The 20,310-nt window shown below is 42.9% G+C and overlaps 1 protein-coding gene across 3 annotated transcripts in view; it reads left to right on the top strand.

Annotated features, from left to right (window-relative positions):
• NT5C2 (5'-nucleotidase, cytosolic II) overlaps positions 1-20,310 on the top strand; it is a 395,416-nt gene that overhangs the window by 339,421 nt on the left and 35,685 nt on the right. For all 3 annotated transcript variants that reach the window (XM_086922715.1, XM_086922713.1, XM_086922714.1), the window contains one exon: positions 5,629-5,805. In XM_086922715.1, coding sequence (XP_086778841.1) covers positions 5,629-5,805 — 177 coding nt within the window. The remainder of the gene's footprint in view (positions 1-5,628; positions 5,806-20,310) is intronic.

Raw genomic sequence — 20,310 nt, 5'->3', positions numbered from 1 at the left:
TGCGAAATGGGGCTGTTGCCTCCCACCCCAGTAGCATGCCCAGTCATCAATGTGAAGGTGCAAACTGCCCACCAGCATTTCATGGCTTGGGCGGTGTTTAGACATGCAGAGGCACGAGTACACTCCACAGCAGTGAGCACTTAGGCATACAGTACTGAATTCTAGGAATGTCTGAGGTGTTGACACGAGGTCTTGTTACATATTACAGTCCTTCCCATTCCCTGACAGCACCCAAAATGTGTTCCACCGTGCAGTCCCCTGTCTGGCAGTCAGGATATAATGAAATTGTAAAAGTTATCTATGAAAGGATTAGTAACTGACAACAGACTAAGCTGAATTAATAACAGACAATGAAGTGGGCTGAATGTAGGGACGGGCTACTTTCAGTGTAAGTATCGGCCATGTGGTTATCTTACGGACATAAACGGAAACAATTTTCAGCGTGTGCAAGGGGATATCCTCCTTGGGAGCCATTAGGAGTGCAACCAGCAATCATTATCAGTAGCAGCATAAAATGTCTGCCTTATCAAATTAAACATGATAGCCAACATGCGGGCTGAGCCAAATCCCTACCGTCAATAGTGATTTTTGCTGATCATATAAGGTCTAGTGTTATCTGCACTAACAAGCCAGACCTCAAAACAGATAAACTACTTCTAAAACCAAAGGCTTCTTTTAACTCTATAAAATGAAATGGCCCTTCATAGTTCTCTGTTGTCCAAGAATACAGTGAAATGGATCAATGGATCCATTTTACATGCTGGGTGGTGGCATGTAGCAATTTATGTATCTAGTGTAGGTTTTGTAATTGTTTTCTGATTATTTACAAGTTGATGTGTAAGGTGACTGATAGAAAGTGTCAAATTCTGTTAGCACAGCTGTAATTAATGATAGAGGATACAGTGACATGATCTCTCTTGGTTCTGAATCCCGGGGGGTAAAACTGCGGAAGCCCTAATCCAGTGTTCAGTATAGTAGATCGCTTTTATGTTTCCATGGTTTTTCCTTGTATGTATGCATGTGGTACTTGTATATCTTGAAATATGCCAAAAGGCAGCAGACATGTACAGGGTAATATTTAAGCATGCAGTCAAGAGCTATAGCTTTTGACCTTGAAGCTGGGGAACCGGGTTCGAGTCTCTGGAACAAGGCTCAACATCCTGTGATTCTGGGCAAATCACTTAATCTCCCTGTGCCTAAAAAAAATGAATGTGTCCATCTGTAACGAAACTGGTGCTCATGTAATGCGCTCTGATACCGATATCTTCGGGTCTAGTTCGCACTATATAAAACTCTAAAAAAAATTTAAAAAAGGAAATAAAAAAAAGATGCAGCTGGGTTCTGGAAGCAGAACTGTACATTGTTGAGGAGGTCTTGATGGACATGAGGATGTTGTTTGAGATCCTGGGTGCACTGTTGGGAAAGGCCAGCTACCTTGTTCTTTATTTTTCTTTTTTTCTTTACCTCATAATCTCCAATTTGATGTTGTCATCACTGTAAGGGAGCCACCAGAGGCGGTACAAGAAAAGCAGGAATGCTAATATTAATATATTTTTGTAAGTGATGCAGCTGATTTTGAAGGTGGTTCTTGCCAGGCCAGAAGAGCCAATGGAGTTCCATCAAGATGGGGTGTTGTGATGGTATTTCTTTAGGGCCTGGAGGAGACTTGCTGCGGTGTGTAGTATACGGTTAAGGGGGAACTACTATAAAGTCTGAGGCAATGGATCATGGCGTTACTACCCACCATCCAGGATTGAACTGCAGTTCTGTTTTGGAAGAAACCGTTTCACTTTTATTTTTAAGGATAGAGCTGGTACCAAACTGCCTTTGTCTTTTTTGGTAGTTGAGAATGAAGTTGGTGTCCAGGCTCAATCCAAGTGACTTGACATACGTTGATAGTTGGGGTTCCAAGCCATCAAGGTTTGTCATTGAGCCTGTCCTGTCCATATTGTTATAGAGAAAGTAGAAAAACATGTATGCTGCAATTACTTCAGTGTTAAGTAACTGTTCTGCAATAAGTAGAAGCATGGGCCATTGTCCGGTAGTGGGGTTAGGTCCCACTTTCTAGTAGAGCTGTGTAAAATCAGATATTCTGCGAAAATATACTTGTAGCACAGAATGTTCTCATACAGTAGTTTTGCATGTAAGGACATACCTCGCATTAAAAAAGTAAAACACGATACTGACGGGAGAATGGTTCAAGCAGAAAATTTCACTAAATGAGATATTCGGCACGAACCAATCTTTAACAACCAAAAATTATGTGAAATTGGATAAGGTAAGATTTTGTAAATCTCCTTCAACAAAAAATTCTGGTAGAGGAAGCAAAATTTAATTCAGGTCTACAATAAAGGACAAAGTTAAGAGATGAAGTAGCTTTCAGTGCAGGCTTAACTTCACTTCTGTCTTTAATAGGATGTTAGTGATTTTGTTATCTTCATTGTAAGTGGTGGTTGAAGACTGGCTGGGCCACATCTTGTAATTTTCATTTGAAAATAACATTATTTGATATGAGATATAACACATCTATGATGTGCTGTGGTCTTCGCCTGTCTGTGCATCTTTTTAACAACTTTAGCAGCAATAAGATGTTTTTCATGGCCATTCCAAATTTTTTAGTTGTAAGGTGTTTATAAAGGAACTTTTTTAATTTCACGTACATGGAAATTGAATTATTTACTTTTTTGATTTCTGGATTCAGCTTAAAAACTCATGAGATTAGCAGAGAGCTCTTGGGGAAGTATTTCAGAGTGTTAAGTCACAATTATTTTTGAGAATGATAATTATCTAAAATATTGCTTATTCATTTGGTAGAATTACTCTTCAGCCAGTTCGCACCCTCCCTGGCCTTGCCATAAATGAACTACAGGAGCAAGCAGCTTGCATTGCCACTGAAGCATGAACTTAAAAGAAGCTCTTTCTACATTTAACAAACAGACATTCCACCCCCCTTACATCTTCCTGCCAATAAGGAGAGTTAATGAAGGACTCAAGTCCTTAGCCTGAATGTGCCACTGGGGTTTCAGCGCCTAGTTACATAACCCTATCCACCCACAGTCGTTCCCAAGACAGTGCAAGCACTACTGCCCCAACCTTCCGGGTTCCAAAGAATATTAAGGGCATGATTACGATCTAGCTGATGGGACACTCCATTACACACAGGATAGATATCCTGTCCGCCGTATACCAAGTTTCATAGGATATAATGGAATTGCAATTGAGGGATGAGATATCTGTCACGTTTGTGATGGAGTAACCCGGTTCGCCAAGATTGTAATCAGGCCCTGAATAAAGCAGGATCAAAGCCAACACAAAAACGAGGCTGCTTAATCCAAAGTAGCGTGCTCAGACCCACATACTAACCAATCCAAATGTTTTTCAACCACCCCTCTGTTTCTTTAGGTAGATCAGCCCATCCTTGATTTTTTGTCTGTAAAAGAAAGCCCACAAAGATAAGGGCATCTCCTGTTTGGTCCCATTAGGATTTGGAAAGGGGCCGTCTGTCGGACTGGCCTCTACGTTTTAAGCTTTCAGCTTCCCTCATCTGCCTTTCTCCATACAGAATCATACACATACATGCAAACAGCACATCCATATGCACCAGTTCTGCACATCTGACCCCAACAATGTCACTCATTATCACTCACCCCACACTAGCGTCCTAATCAACCCTGCAATAGACATACTTTTCCTCATAAACACACACATTACCCTTAGCCTCAGCACTGGCACTGACCTCCCCCTGAAACAGGGCTTATCAAGATCATGCTCTCCTCCTCCTGGTGCACCCAGAAACTAACTGGTAGTGAACGCCCAACATTAAACACAAAAAGATTGTACAGATCCGACCTCTATATCAACTCTAAAAGCTTTCCAGCAGTAAGAACCACATGCCCGCTAATCCTTTCTACCAGAACACCATTGGGGAAGCATCCAACAGGCACAGAACCTCTTCAAAACCCTAAAATATAATGTCAACCTTGTTTCAGGCCCCGGAATATCTTGGTGAATCGATAAGTGCAGTGCCATTAACCTTTAAATAAATGGACAACCTCAGATAGCACCAGAAAGTAACTGAGCTTTCACCCATTCTTCTTTGCAGTGCTTGTCCTTCTTCAGAACACTGACACTCCCAGACCTTGCAAGCATAGTCAACTCCATCAAAGCCAGCAGACCAGAAGACATACATCTCCTAGCCGCCAATCATAAAAAAGGCCTTACCAGAGATAATTAGAAAACATTTCTCAGCATCATTGCATTTCTTCCCAAGCAGCCACAAACTCAGAATGGTCATCCAAGGTCTGGCCCGCCCACTCCTGCCTCACCTATGCTTCTGTTACCCAGTTAACCCCAATGAATAGTGCCCTGCATGCCCCTCCCTGGCTTATAAATTACTGACCTAAAGCCATATCTCTATTTCACTTTATCCCTGAATGTACTATATAGGCCTAAATCCTCTTCGAAAAGTGGTACATCACTTTCAGGGAGATAATAACTAGCACAGATCTGTACCTAGCTAAAACGTTGAACCTCTCATGTAGCCTAATCGATACACAAAACATGACCATGTCAAATTGGGATTCTATACGTGTAAAAAAAGAAACGACTAGGAAAGCTTTCACTTGAAAATACTTTGAAACAACATTCTGTCATATATCAATTTCACTGAAGAGGCATTTCTTGAAGAAGCAACTCATCCACCACTGATTTTGAATCCCATGTTCCTCTTGGCGGTTAGTCTGAAGATAACACCTACCTTTGTACATGATGTTAAATAACCCCACCTCCCTAAACCTTTTCTTGCCACCTCGATTATACAGTGTAACCCCTTGTACGTACATATTTACATTATATCAACTCGCATACGTTGACTTGCAAATTAATCAGCAGTCAAACTATGAATGCTCTAAATAAAATGCTAGTTTGTCTTTATTCAAAAATATGAATCAAATAAAAAAAGTTTGATTTGATAATCTTAGCTTATTTTCTTAGAATGTGCCATTAACAGACAAAGGTCATGGCTTGCATTATATATTTATATTTTAATGGTATGTAATTTGAAACTCTTTATTGGAAATGTAAATAAGGTCAGGTCCTGAAAATGTCTTGTTTTCCAAATATGTTTATAATATTCTTTATGGACCGGCAGTTTTTTTAAGATTGTACCAACAGTTTTTGTTCTTTTGCTGTTCATTCCGTGGTTTTAGATTTATTTTATAATTTTATAAAAGTGTACCAAAATAGGAGTTAATGAAAGTGATAAAGGTCATATTAGCATCCACCAAACATCAAAAAGTACCCATACTGCTGCGTTTGCTCACGACTCATGAAAGCCTTTGAACAGTTAGATTTGCTCACTTAGGCAGCTAATTATATATACCATTTTATATTGGTTGTATTATACATGTTATGAATTCTTGTCACAATGAAAGTGTAAGAGATTGATAAACAAGCAAAGAATGTATTTGCACCACTATCCATAGTGAGTTCATCTTTAACATAGACTTGGGCAGACTCCTTCTCCTTAGAGGGAAATTAAGTTAACTTAGTTGAAGTTTATGCTGGTGTAGAAGTGTGTTGCCCATTTTACATACTTTCAATTTCTTCAATTTGACTATTTCTTTACAGAAAGTGACCCATGATATGGACATGTGTTACGCCATGATGGGAAGTCTTTTCCGCAGTGGGTCGCGGCAAACGCTCTTTGCCAGCCAAGTAATGAGATATGCTGATCTTTATGCTGCATCCTTCATTAACCTATTATATTATCCATTCAGCTACCTCTTCAGAGCTGCACATGTGTTGGTAAGTAACAAACCACTTAGCAGTGTCCAGGGATATATGGTCGACCATGATACATTATTGCAGAATAACCATCATTAATTGAAACCAGTAAGATTTTTATGACTAGGTATTTTGTATTATGTAAATCTTGTGGGTTATTTTTAAAATACTTGATTCAATGATTTTGCAAAATGTTACTATTTTCAGACTCTGTAAGTCAGCGGGTGATTTTGTAAAACTACAATAGGTGTAACAAATTAAAGTGTTTATTACCAACAGCTGATTGGTACATAAGCATATTGTGCCTTACTGAAAACTGTATTATATTTTCATTTGTAACATTTCTCAAAATATTGCAGAAGTACACTTATCTTTTATCTGTTCTAAATGGATAACATATTCAAGTTTAGAGATGCACCTTTCTTTTATTGGATGTTTGGCTTAATGGTGGACTCCTTTGTGTATTAAAATTAAGTTCTTTAGTTCTTTTTAGTGTTGCTGCAGACATGTCTACTCTGATCCACAAACCTTCCTTACTTCACTGAAACCTACCAATCAATTACACAGAGTCTTTTAGTTCAAGCCCAGGATAAGATTTTTTTTGTCAGTAGCAACACTATCTATAAGCAAGAGTCCTGAGAAGCTAGATTGAGGTTATTTAGATTTGGTTGATGGTTCTTTATTGTCGCTTAAAAGTTAATAAGTCTTCCAAAATGATGTGTGTTTACAAAAAGAACATTTCAATAGGCCGGTGCATTACCCATCCCAGATTTGTTAAATGAATACCACATAGTTCAGTATTACATCAGCTATTTACAGTTGCAAACATTGATAAAAAATGAGCTGAACTAAAAAACAAGATCTTATTAGCCAGGATATTTGTATAAATCACTGAGTATACTTTTACACAAAGACAAGATGCTTCTTCAAACAAATTCACCTTTTGTTTCTCAGGTTGTGATATTTTCATTTAAACCAGTTAGCCGTTTTTCTTATTCTGTTTCATAGTCTTCATATCGTTGTCTTTGTATCATAATGATAAAGCATTTTGCATTTAGGGATGATAATATTGTTTAAAAAGTTAGCTGCTAGAATGATTAGATTGGTAAATTATAATAGTATTACAACTAATATGACAGTCTTTTGGGAAAAGTGTATTTGACCCACTTTATAATGCATTGAAGCGCCAATGAATTGATTATCAATGCACCATCTTCATCCTAAAATGTTTATTTTTGGAAATATAGATTTTCCATGAAAGTATACATGTAAAAATGCAATAATGCATTGTTTAAGACCTCACATATTGCATGACTCATGACCTGTTCTGTGACATTAGTGATAACATCAATGCAGAATCTCAAAGGCCATCAATGTTAACAATTAAGAAAATGGGGTAGCCCATAAGGTATGGACCTGGGTATACAATGATATAAACAAACAATGGTCCTGAACCTATAGATTATAGTAATTGACTTAATCAATGATGAATTAATCCTTTTAACTGAGCAACAGTGTACAGTCTGCTCTATAGTACTCCAATACTTATTGTATAGCAAAAAACCTAACACCACGGTTAAAGAAAAATATTTATTCTATTTCATTCAAATTTCATTGGTTATGCTCATATTGTTACAATACACGATTCAAAAAATGAGTAAAAACAGATAGGTTGCCCCAAGGGGAGCGTGCAAAGAAAAGGTGTGTTCAGAGAATTGAAACAAGAAAAGGAAAGGAAATACACAGAAGTGGGCACAAAATTATTCACGTTATTTTACAAGCAATATCGGCCATATAATTCACCGTATTGAGAACCTGACCAAATTTAATTTGTATTATTGCAATCACAACATTGTAATACATAAACCTATTTGCACTATCCACAATGGTGTTGCACGGGTCGGTCCAAGGTAAAGTAAAGAAAGTGTCGACGTTTCGACTCGACTTAACCCAACGGTGATTTAAACCTGGGGATTGCGAGTCTTCATCAGGACTGTAGAAACAAACAGGGACAACCAAGGGATTTTTTAAATTACCCTAAAAAAGAAAAAATGGGGAATTACTAAACCGTGGTGAGGATTAAAAACCTAAAAACCTATAACCCACACAGGGGAGGGTGGTTTGGTGTTAGGTTTTTTGCTATACAATAAGTATTGGAGTACTATAGAGCAGACTGTACACTGTTGCTCAGATAAAAGGATTAATTCATCATTGATTAAGTCAATTACTATAATCTATAGGTTCAGGACCATTGTTTGTTTATATCATCAATGTTAACAACACTGTGCAGAGCGAGGGCACAAGTAATGGCTACCTCAGTTAACTATAACTGGTGAATTTCTCAGGTGTTTTTTAGTTTAAAATGCTGCATTTTAACTGACATTTTAACTTAACTAAAATATAGTCACAGAAAAAAAACAACGTTTACAGGGACTTTATAGTTAGGAAATAGAAATAGAATTGAAAAAACCTTAGAATTTCCCTGAAAAAAGCAAAGGTTACACGGTTGTTATAGTTAGGCTCAGATTTCCTTCACATAAAACCAGTGAAATTTAGCACTTATAGTTACCTGAGCTAACTTTAACTTATGCCCCGCAGTGCACTGCATATGACCTCACATATTCCATCACTCAGTTATGTCCCGGGGGAGGGCACCCTGGAACATAGCTGGAGCCGGCCCTGGGGGGTGGCTGTCCTCAGGGCCATTACTGGCTCCAGGAGGAGGGGCCACATGACACCCCTTCTTTGGTGTTTACTGGCTGTCCCTGGAGAGTTGGTGGTCCCCGGGCTGTTTATAGCCTAGGAGGGGGCCACCTGGCCCTCTTCCCACTTCAAAATCTATTTTTGCCCCAGGGAGGTGGTGGGCCTTGGGAAAAGGAGGGGGTCCGGACAGCCCCTATATGATTGAAAGTTTTTTGCCCTGGCGAGGTAGCGGTCCCCGGGGCACAGAGAGTCCGTTCTCCCCCCCCCCATTCATTTTATTTAAAACACTGGGGAGGTGGTGGCCTCCTGGGCAATAAGGGTCTGCACTCTCAGCCCTGCATTAAATGTATTAAAAGCACCCTGGGGGTGGTGGTCCCGGGGCTATGGGGATTCCATGAGGCCCCCCACTGTTCATTTATTTATTATTCTATTAGCCCTGGGGAAGTATTTGTCCCTGGGGCTCCGGGTCCGCGCAGGCCCCCCATTCATATTATTTCAAGCCCTGGGGAGGTGGTGTCCCTCAGGGCCTGGGGGTCTGCAAACCCCACATTAAATTTACCAAAAGCACCCTGGGGATGGTGGTCCCTGGGGCTCAGGGGAGTCCATGCAGCCTCCCTATTCATTTTATTTGTAGCTTGGCACCAGGGTGGTGGTGGTCACTGGGAAATAAAAATGCCCATGAAGGGAGGGCCACAAGCTCCCTACCTCCTTTCATTTACTAAATGAGGCATGCCCCTGGCCCACCCGGGGGCTTAATTAAAAACAAGCGCGGAAGCCCACACTTTCTTTTCTTTTTTTGCTGCAATTTGCTGCCATATATATATATTTTTTTGTTTTTTTGCTCTGACGGAGTCCCCCTGGCACTCCAAGGCTTTGGGGGGTGTGGTGGGGTGGTGTCAGGGATTACCCTGCCCCCTTTTCTTTTTTTTCACTTTCCTTATGGGACTTGGCTCAAGCCGAGTCTCAAGATGGCTGCCAAAGCAACCTGGCTGAAGAGTTAGCAGCCACTCAGAGCTCTGCAGAGCTCTGCATGAGCTCGTTGTTATTCGCGAATCAGCCGCGATCGTAAATATACAAATTTGGATTTCCTTAAATTTCTCAACTACTACTAAACGCATTTACACCAAATAACTGAAAGCGTAATCGGCGCACCAAAATCTACCTACCTGCCTACTCTATGGGAGTTAACATGGGAAACACACTTTTTTTTGTCCCATATTTTTTCTCGGCCCCCGCTTGATGGATCACCCCGAAGCAAACTTTCCATGCACGCAAGATTTACCGGGGCACTATTTTTGGAAAATCTCATGAAGATTTGTGAAATTAAGCCAAAGATATGGACACGCCAAAAAAACACTTTTTCTAAGCCAGTAGTTTTTTTTAATATATATATATATATATATATATATATATATATATATATATATATATATATATATATATATATATATATATATATATATATATATATATATATATATATAAAATATTTTACAGATATTGTTGGGGCGTTTGCCTATAACAAGTAACTTTGGGTTATGTTGAATATTGCAGATTGATTGCCTATAAATTTGGAAACCTAGAGTAATGTACACTGAAATCAAAGTGCTATATGTATGAAGAAAATTCATTAAGTTTGAATGAATTGTGAAAGAGAACAAAAATGGTAATTTTTGGCGCTTTTGTAATCTCAACAAAGGTATAGCTTTGTCCAGACACAAGGAAGTACCCAGTATAAGGCAAAACAAAACCCTTTCAGGCATAGAGTGACGCATAAATTATGCAAAAAAGGAGAGAACTCTGGGTAGTTCTCCAGTTTAGGTGGAAAGCAGCTCCTGTTAAAGCACTCTCAACACCAGCGACACTCTAGATCTGCTCACCTCAAATGTCTGTTTTTCTATCAAAGTTTTTTAAGCATAGGATTAGCACAGTGCCATCCACGCCGAGATAGAAAAGGACAAAGTCTTTTGCCATTTCTACAGCAAAAGTCTTTAAGCATAGGACTAGCACAGTGCTGTCCTTGCCGAGCTGTAAAATGACAAAAGCTATTTATCACTCCAGGCACAGTATTACAGCTTTGAATTGGTAAAATACCAACGCAAGCCAGCATGAAATAAGTAAAAGCAACCCCTGACACAGTGTTTTGCTCTAATTAGAGCTCTTCAGAGAGGTATAGCTTTGTCCAGACACAAGGGAACACCCAGTATAAGGCAAAACAAAACCCTTTCAGGCATAGAGTGACGCATACATTATGCAAAAAAGAAGGAGAGAACTCTGGGTAGTTCTCCAGTTTAGGTGGAAAGCAGCTCCTGTTAGAGCACTCTCAACACCAGCGACACTCTAGATCTGCTCACCTCAAATGTCTGTTTTTCTATCAAAGTTTTTTAAGCATAGAATTAGCACATTGCCATCCACGCCGAGATAGAAAAGGACAAAGTCTTTTTCCATTTCTACAGCAAAGACTTTAGGCATAGGACTAGCACAGTGCTGTCCTTGCCGAGCTGTAAAATGACAAAAGCCATTCATCACTCCAGGCACAGTATTACAGCTGCACCCGGTTTATAATTTCCATAAAGTTCCTTTGAGTTGCGAAAATAATGCACACTCCGGAAACGCTTTCAAATTTGCAGTTCAGAACATTAAATTTGCTTCTATGTTACACATTTCGGCAATCAAACCTTGCTCACACGTAAGAAGCCATTGATCAGCCCAAACTATATACACATAGAATCCACTACATAAACAAAGGACTCATTATACATAAAAAATAACTATGAAATACGGCAGCCGTTTTGTAATGTGCATATTGTCCATACATGTTAAAGTAAATACATTAAATCCTATTGTGTGCAACTCGGGGAAAATGGTAATATCACAATCAAATCTGTAAATTAAAACGTTGTACTACATATAGGAGGTTCAAATACAAAACCAATTCCGACATGTGTCAATTGAACATGAACCTTCAAGCCTGGACTCAGCATGGGAAAATATACCGGCCTTCTTGGAATGATAGCTTTCTTAGGCATTGTAACATGCATCAGCCTAATCGACAGTGATACCAGGGTCGTTAATACCTATGTGTGTTTCTAAACCTAATGGTTTTTACATAGGGTATGCCAAGATACAGAATTCAAATGTTTCAATGCATGGTGCAAAGTCTAGGTTATTTGTATATGCAAACCTTGTGAAGAAAGTGATGGGAAAGTGAAGCCGTAAAATCCAATAAATTGAGTAAACACTCAGTCATATATACTAGTTACAGGATATCTATCTCTGGTTGATAGTTGCCCCCACATGCCAGCTACTTGCCAATGTTATACTGGAACTTGGCCATGGGGATAGGTTATAGCAGAGAAAGTCCCTCTCCTGACCACAGGAAAAGTCCACAATGAACTCGTACCTGTTAAATTAAATATTAACATCTTTAACCCCTTCGATGCTCATGACGAGCTCAGCTCGTCATGAGGCACAGTGGAGCTGTGCTTATGACAAGCTGAGCTCGTCATGAACAATGGTATTCGTAGACTGTCAGCACAGGAGGGGAAAAGTCACAGCAGACAAGGTATTAAGACAGTAGCATAAGAAGCGAGCCATGGGGGAACATGTAGGTGAGTGTGTCCCTATGCAGAGTATACTAAGTATTAAGGGGCCAGTGCCCAACAATGAATACGGGTATACACACCTACACAACGCAATGTAAAGTTGTACCTAGTGCCACAAATAATGTTGCATGTTGGGACAGTGACCCATTAAAAACACTGGTCAATAATACATAAGACTGGAAAAAAGTGACAAAGCTCAATCAAACCACAAGGTGCATGTTCTTGACTGAAGTGACTTGAAGTCGCCATGTGCCGCTGAAGAAAAGGTTAGGGTACCCGTGAAGGTGAACTACCGGAGTAGTGTGGGTCCCTTCCTTTCCTCCTGCAGTGAAAAAAAGGAAAGAAAAAGTGGTGTTAAAAGCAGATACAAGTGAAAGTATCAATTATGCACAGGTAGTTAAAAACAAAAGTATAAACATTGCTGTGTTCCCTAGAAGCAAATGGAGGTAAGAGAGGAGTAAAGAGCAGCTTACGTTTTATGCAAATGTATTTGTACCTCTTGATCAAGATTTAAGCCACCTGGGCTTTTGGTCTGGAGATCAATAATGTATCTGAAAGAGACTTGTTAGTGATAGATTCCTTACCTTAGAACACGGGTACTCATAGTATGGCCCGCGGGCCGCCAGCAGGCCGCGGACCTTGCAGACATCTACCAGTGTGACTCTGAGACTCTGCTGCTCTGTGGGGCCAGCCATAGTCTGAGTGGAGCTGCGGCGCTAAAAGGTGAAATGCAACACAGCCTCATTAACATGCGAATGGTCTTTTAAAGACCTGTGAAGTGCTCGGGTGCGGCTGTGTGTGCCCGGAAGCTGTCTCAGCCCGGGCTGACACACAGGCAGGGTGAGATGACGGAGAGGGAGGGAGGGAAATGGAGGGAGACAGAGGGAGAGGGAGGGAGGGAAAGGGAGGGAGAGAAAGGAAGGAGACAGAGGGGGAGGGAGGGAAAGGGAGACAGGTGGAGGGAGGGAAAGGGAGACAGAGGGAGAGAGAGGGAAGGAAAGGGAGGGAGAGTGAGGGAGGGAGGGAAAGGGAAACAAAGGGAGAGGGAGGGAGAGTGAGGGAGGGAAAGGGAGACCAAGGAAGACAGAGGGAGAGAGAGAGGGGGAGGGAAAGAGAGACAGAGGGAGAGTGAGGGATGGAAAGGGAGACAAAGGGAGAGTGAGGGAGAAAGGGAGACAGATGGAGAGCGAGGGAGGGAAAGGGAGACAGACGGAGAGTGAGGGAGGGAGAGGGAAACCGAGGGAGAGTGAGTGAGGGAGGGTGAAGGAGGGAAAGGGAGACAGAGTGAGGGAGGGAAAGGGAGACAGTGTAAGGGAGACAAAGTGAGGGAGAGGGAGGGAGAGAGCGAGAGAGAAATGTGTGTATGCCTGGTCTGGTGGCTCAGTGGACGAAGGCGTCCGCTGCAGGGACCAGTGATCAACCTCATGGTCAGTTTTTTTTTTTGTTGCTCTGGCCCCGCCCCCTCCCCCACTGACCCCGCCCCCACTGGTGCGGCCCTCGGACACAAAGCACACTGTAAATTTGACCCAGAGAGAAAGTTTGTGAGTACCCGTGCCTTAGAAAATCTACAGGCGTTGAAGGACTGGGTTCTGTAAGACCCAGCGGTGCCAGGGCACAACACCTGAAACCTTCGTGGGTAACCTGCTCCGGCGTACAAGTCACAGAGACACGGGACACTTCCTTGAGCGTCAAAGATTCAGGGTTTATTTGCTGCAGGGAACACAGAGATCACGACAAGTACACAGCGTGCAACTTGGGGAGACTGCTTCAAATTGGTTCTGTGGATCGCTCCTTTTATACAGTTTTTACCCATAAGACAACATTGAACACAAAAGTTTACAACCCGGTTCCCACAATTATTCCCCAGAGGGGTCGCTTTGGTCACTTTGAAACACATGAGGTCCGAAACATTAGTGCGGAAACATTTGGCGGTTCCCAACTGAAAAAACCCATCTTCCCACCATTAGCAAATTCCAATCAGCAGTAAAACAGATCGAAATAGGAACAAGGACAGGTGTAGAGGAAGACGGAGACAGTGGGGAGATCGGAAAGGGTGTAAAAGGGGAGGTAACGGGAAACACGAGATGCAGGCATCAAAGGGACGTGCCTAATGAGATGCACGGCTGAGACAATAAGCCCGTGCGGCAAGATGAGCCTCAAGCGGCGTCATCTGCCTTGCAGTAGCATCCCCCTCGTCATAAAGACACTTACAAAGAACATGTGTCTTTCGCAAATATCTTGGGAGTCCCAGGGTCGCGAAGCGGACAACGTCCGTTCGCTGGCTACTTGAGGGCAAGAGACAAAATGGATGCCGTATCTAAGATGGAACCCGTGGGTACAGATGAAAAACCCACATAACAAACGAACGGTTTAAGCTAGCACAGCGAAACTGCACAAACTTACTAAACTCGTCATTTGCGGTTCATAGATACCAGACTCGACCATATTCGTACGAGTCGAAAGCACCACTTACAATTGTCACGGAACCTCAGACGCTCCTTTTGCCCTCATGTAGGCAAGCACTAGTCGGAATCATATTCGATATTCATTAGACCATCGAGATGTTGCTGTAGCATAGCTCTGTCCAACTGAGTCCCCTTGGTAACAGATGGTTGTCTCATACACGTTGTAGCACAAAGGCCACATAAGGCAGGACCGCACTGCACACAAAGGCAACACGTGAACAGGAACACTACCACAACTCCGATGATCATCAGAATTTTCCAACCCCAAGTCGACATCAGGCCCCAAAACCACCCCAGCAGCGTCCAATCCCCTACATCCACGTGTATGGATTCGGAGATCTTATGCAACCTCGAGATGGCTTGATAGACAGTTGGAGCATTATCTGGAATGAAAATGCAGCAACTCGAATGGATCACCTTACATACCCCGCCGCGATCTGCCAAGATGACATCTAAAACCATACGGTTTTGTAACGTCATAAGTCTCTCCGCCTGAAGTTCTGTGGTGATATTACCAAGGGCACTGGCAGTAATATTAGCTGTCGATTCTACCACTCGAGTCAACTGTCTCAGGTTCCTACTGTTAACCATAGGTCCCCAAAACGGGAGGAAACCCTTGAAAAAGTCTCCTGCCTCTTGACCGGCAGTATCCTCTTCGCTAATTATGCCTCGCACAACTCTAGTCTTGTGATAATCGGCGTCTACAGTGAACGTCGGAGGCAACAGATTTGCAATGAAACATGAGCCCATGAAGTCAGCGGGCAACCATGCATATGCGCGATCATAACAGATAAAGTATGTACCCTTGGCAGCCAGAAACACAGGGGACGAGGACATCGGCAGAATGTAATTTTCAGTGCAAGCACTTGCTCCAAGTCGGGCTTGCGATCTTCGACCACGACCCATAAGACAAAAATTACCAGTGTGGGGTACGACCCATATTGGAGGCGAGCTTTTAAGCTGCTTTTCGCTAGTGAACACACTATATTCACCTCTACTCAGGACTCTATAGGCTTGTACCTCTTCTTCAGGGATAAGCGAGGGATCATAGATATCGCTATCTAAATCCTCTATGGCTATCGACAAAGGCTTCTGATACGAGGTAGGACCAGAGTAGGGGGAACGTGGTTCTCGAATGGGGTGGAAACCCAGTGCGCTTCGAAACATTGTTTGAAATGCTCGAGCTGACCCTTGGGAACTATACGGTAACACCAGATATGGAATTCCCTTGTCCGTAGTATGTGGCATCAACCCACACACCCAACAATTAGTAGTGTTAACCACTAACTGATGCTGATGGAGGAGCTGAATAAAGGAATTGTTGCGGAATTCTACACGTCTAGCCTGCTCGTGTTCCGGTAACATGTGAAAGGAATGGGGAGAAGCAGTAGAGGTAAGATTAGGGTAAGGGGTAGGAGTAGGTGTAGCAGGTAAGAAGTAAGACATCGTGTAGTACACCCCACCCGCCAATAGTGCAGAAGCAGTCAAAAATAACACAAACAATTGGAATATAAAACATTTGGTACGACTGAGTTGCTGCAGCTTAAACCTGTGCGCCTTAGCTCCCTCCAAATCATTCAGCTTCGAGAATGCCATTCCCTACGACCGTCCGCAACGTTTCTTGACGCACTTCGTTCTGTGTAGCAATAGTCAATCCCTAGGAGTTCCTAGGAACCGACGGCCTTTAACCTAGCGTCAAGACCTACTATCCAGAAGGAAGTACGCGCGCGGCCCTACGGCCTTCAATACACAATATGTATATATAAACACAAAGTCTCTCGGCTGTGGAAGTAAAAAGATACAAGGGAGGAAGCTCAATATATATATATATATATATAAAATCACAGTGATACGAATGTTCAAAACTGATCACGGGAAACGAGGATAATGCAGTCGTTAATTCAGCAAGACAAAAAAATTTTATTTGTCCTTAGTGCGAGATCGCAAAGAATATCGGTGTTTCCCGGGACGTGTCTGCTCGTCGAACAAAGGATCCGTTGAAGAGACAGCGTCCTGCTGATCAGTCGATTGTTCTGGTCTTGAGTCTTTTGCTGACAATTGTTCAACAGTGTCTTTCTGCTGCGCTGAGGATTCTCCAACAGGCTGCGCGTCGCTGAAAGGTACAAACGCCGGCAATGTTTCTGTTTCTGTTGACGCAATGCCTTTCCTTACCCACGGGTCTGCCGGTAAAGGGATAGGGACTCGTTTCGTATGGGTGGCATGCACCCAATTTTTACGCCCCTCAAGACGAACGGCAGTCCTCGTGGCCAGGAGCACCTGGTAGGGTCCGGTGAATCTCGGGTCCAGATTATTCTTGCGTGAAAAGTTGCGTGTCACCACCCAGTCTCCAGGCTGGAGCTGGTGGCCTGGACCCTCCGTCTGCGTCGGCAATGCGTCGTAAACCTGTTGGTGAATTAACCTCAGTTTAGCAGTCAAGTCATGTAAGTAGTCAATCAACATTGGATACTCAAGATCAGAAAACATTCCTGGCCTAGGAACCCCCCACACATTCGCAGGACGGCCGAACACTATTTCGTAGGGACTAAGCCCTATTCGGGAGTGTACAGTCGCCCTAGTTGACAGTAATGCTAAAGGCAAAGCGTCAGGCCACGAAAGACCAGTCGTAGCCTGAATCTTCGCTAGCTTTAGTTTAAGGGTGCCGTTGTACCCTTCAACCAATCCAGCTGACTGGGGATGATTGGCGCTGTGGAATTTTTGATTTATTCCAAGGCCCTTACACACACTCTTCATCACATGTCCAACAAACTCACTTCCGTTATCTGACCACACGACTCTAGGCATTCCATACCGAGGAAAATATTCCTTCAATAGGATTTTCGCAGTAGACAAAGCAGTATTGTCTTTGAGAGGATAGGCCTCAATCCATCGGGAGAATGCGCAAACCACAACTAAAACGTATTTCAGGTTATTGCATCGCTCCATATGGATGAAGTCCAATTGAATCACCTCAAAGGGATACGAAGGGGGAGCAAAACTGCCAGGAGGAGTTGGGGTTCCTTTGCCAGGATTGTACATCATACACACCATACAATTCTTCACCAACCGTTCAGCACATTTCGTAATTCCATCATTCTTCCACACAGGCGACAACAATTTACAAATGCCTTTCACGCTAATATGTGCTAACCCATGTGCCATTGTCACAACGGCCAGTACATACGCATCAGGCAACAACCATCTTTTCTGATCCGACAAGTCAATCCAACAACCACTCGCATCCAACTTTCCCGTACTTTCTTTCCACTTCGCCTTTTCAGTCTCGGTGGCCTCATTCTGAATTTCTTTCACACTTTCAATGGTGTCTTCACACATACTCAATTCCGTAGGCCACCTAACCGAACTCGTCACATACATTCGAGTACTAAGGTTCCGGGCAGTCTCCTTAGCAATCTCATCCGCAAACGCATTACCACGACCAACATCATCCGTCACTTTACGATGCGCACTACATTTAACAATCGCGACTTGCGTAGGCAGAGTCAATGCATCCAGAAGATCATTCACAAGCTGGCCATGCTGAATCTTCGTACCGTGCGACGTCAAGAAACCTCTCTCTCGCCACAATCGTCCAAAACTATGCGCTACACCAAAAGCGTATTGGCTGTCGGTGTACACATTCACACGTTTACCTTTTGCTAACACACATGCTCTAGTAAGAGCAATCAATTCCGCAGCTTGGGCAGAATTCTGATTCAATCTTGCAGTCTCAACAACAGTATTCAATGTTACAACTGCATAAGCAGTAGTCACATCACCATTCGGCAACTTAAAACATGACCCATCCACATACAGAGTGCCATCCGGATCTTCCAATGGGGTGTTTTTAAGGTCCACTCGACCTTTTGTTTCCTCTTCAGTCCTCAAGTAGCAGTCATGTTCTGCTACTTCATCTGACTCTGCACTAATTGGTAACAAAGTTGCCGGATTTAAGACATTACAACGTTTTATCTGAATATGGCTTGCCAATAACGTCAACTCGTACCCAGACAACCTCGCACTCGTCAAGTGCTGAGTTTTCGTACGATTTAAAAGAGTATCGACTGCATGCGGAACCATCACCGTAAGCATATTATCCATGACCAATCCTGCTGATTGTCGGATGGAGACCGCAGCTGCCGCTGTTGCTCTCAAACAACTCGGCAATGCTCTAGCTACTGGGTCCAAGGTCGAGGAAAAATATGCACATGGACGCTGTTTACCACCAAAAGGTTGCGTCAAGACACTCAAAGCACAACCTTCTCTCTCGTGAACATATAATGTAAACGGCTTGCTATAGTCAGGAGTACCTAACACAGGAGCCGAACACAATGAATCACGTAGTTCAGAAAAACTTTTCTGACATTCTTCCGTCCAAGGTAGAGGAGTCGAAACATCCTTGCACGTAAGAGCCACTAATGGTTTCGCTAGCAATGAAAAATTAGGAATCCATTGCCTGCAGTACGACGTGATACCTAGAAAGGCACGCACATCTCTTTGGGTTTTTGGCACAGCCATTCGCGCAATCGCTGCAATTCTCTCTGGGGTCAATCTCCTTCCCTCCTTTGACAATAAGTGACCTAGATAGGTTACTTCTTGACAACAATATTGGAGTTTAGAAGGGGACACCTTATGATTTAGCTCACAGAGATGTTGCAGTAATGATACCGTAGCTATTTTACAAATGTCCTGAGTATCGGCAGCCACCAATAAGTCATCGACGTATTGGATCAAGGCCGCACCAACCGGCAACCGAAACGCATCCAGTTGACCCTTCAAGGCTTGACTGTAAATCGACGGACTTTCACAGTAGCCCTGAGGAGCGCGTTTGAACCGGAAGCTCCGTCCACCGAGAGAGAAACCGAAAAGGTCCCTTCTCTCTTCGGCAATCGGGATGCTGAAAAACGCATTTTTCAAATCAATCACCGAGAACCATGATGCAGTAGCTGGAATCAGAGTCAGGAGCGCCGTGATGTCAGGCACAACAGGGAATTGAGGAACCACAATTTTATTCACCTCCCGTAAATTGATAACAAAACGATAAACAGGCGGTTTTGTAGGATCTGTGCGTTTAAGAATAGGCAGCACAGGGCTATTGCACACGTTTCCCCGAGTCTCTTCAATAACATCTTTCTCGATTAGATCATAAATGATCGCCAACAGCGCTCGTTCACCATCAAGGGAGATACGATACTGGGGAATACGTGGCAATCGCACATTACATTTCAACTGAACAACATAAGGGGAGATATCAAGTAGGCCCACGTCATTTGGACCCGTCGCCCACAAAGACGCAGGAAGAGAACTCAATTCCGGTGGAAGCTTATCAAGAGACAAGTACATAGGAGAGACAACCCTCTCTCCTAACGTAAGCTTTACACCCGCAGGAGAACAATACAAAGTTGCGTACAAACGTTTAAGCAAATCCAGGCCCAAAAGATTCTCGCCACAACCCGTGGTTAAAATCAACGGAGCTTCTAGCCCACGTGGCCCAATTTGAAGGGGCAAAGGGCACGAAACTGGATTGCTAACGGGGGCGCCAGAGAATCCAACGGAAACATTTGTTAAGCCAGACAAAGGTGCGCCAGGGAGTTTTGAATGCATGATAGAACTTTTCGCTGCACCAGTGTCCAACAGAAAAGGCTCAACGACGCCCGATGTAGCAACTGCGACGTAAGGCCCTCTCTGATCAACCGGAACTGATACCACTCCCTCTCCTTGTCTTCGGCTGTCCTAGTAATTACTGTCGTCAGTTC

The sequence above is a fragment of the Lissotriton vulgaris genome, chromosome 5 (assembly GCF_964263255.1).
Source record: "Lissotriton vulgaris chromosome 5, aLisVul1.2, whole genome shotgun sequence".
In the NCBI taxonomy this organism is placed as follows: Eukaryota; Metazoa; Chordata; class Amphibia; order Caudata; family Salamandridae; genus Lissotriton; species Lissotriton vulgaris.
This window is presented reverse-complemented; position numbering and strand designations above follow the sequence as displayed.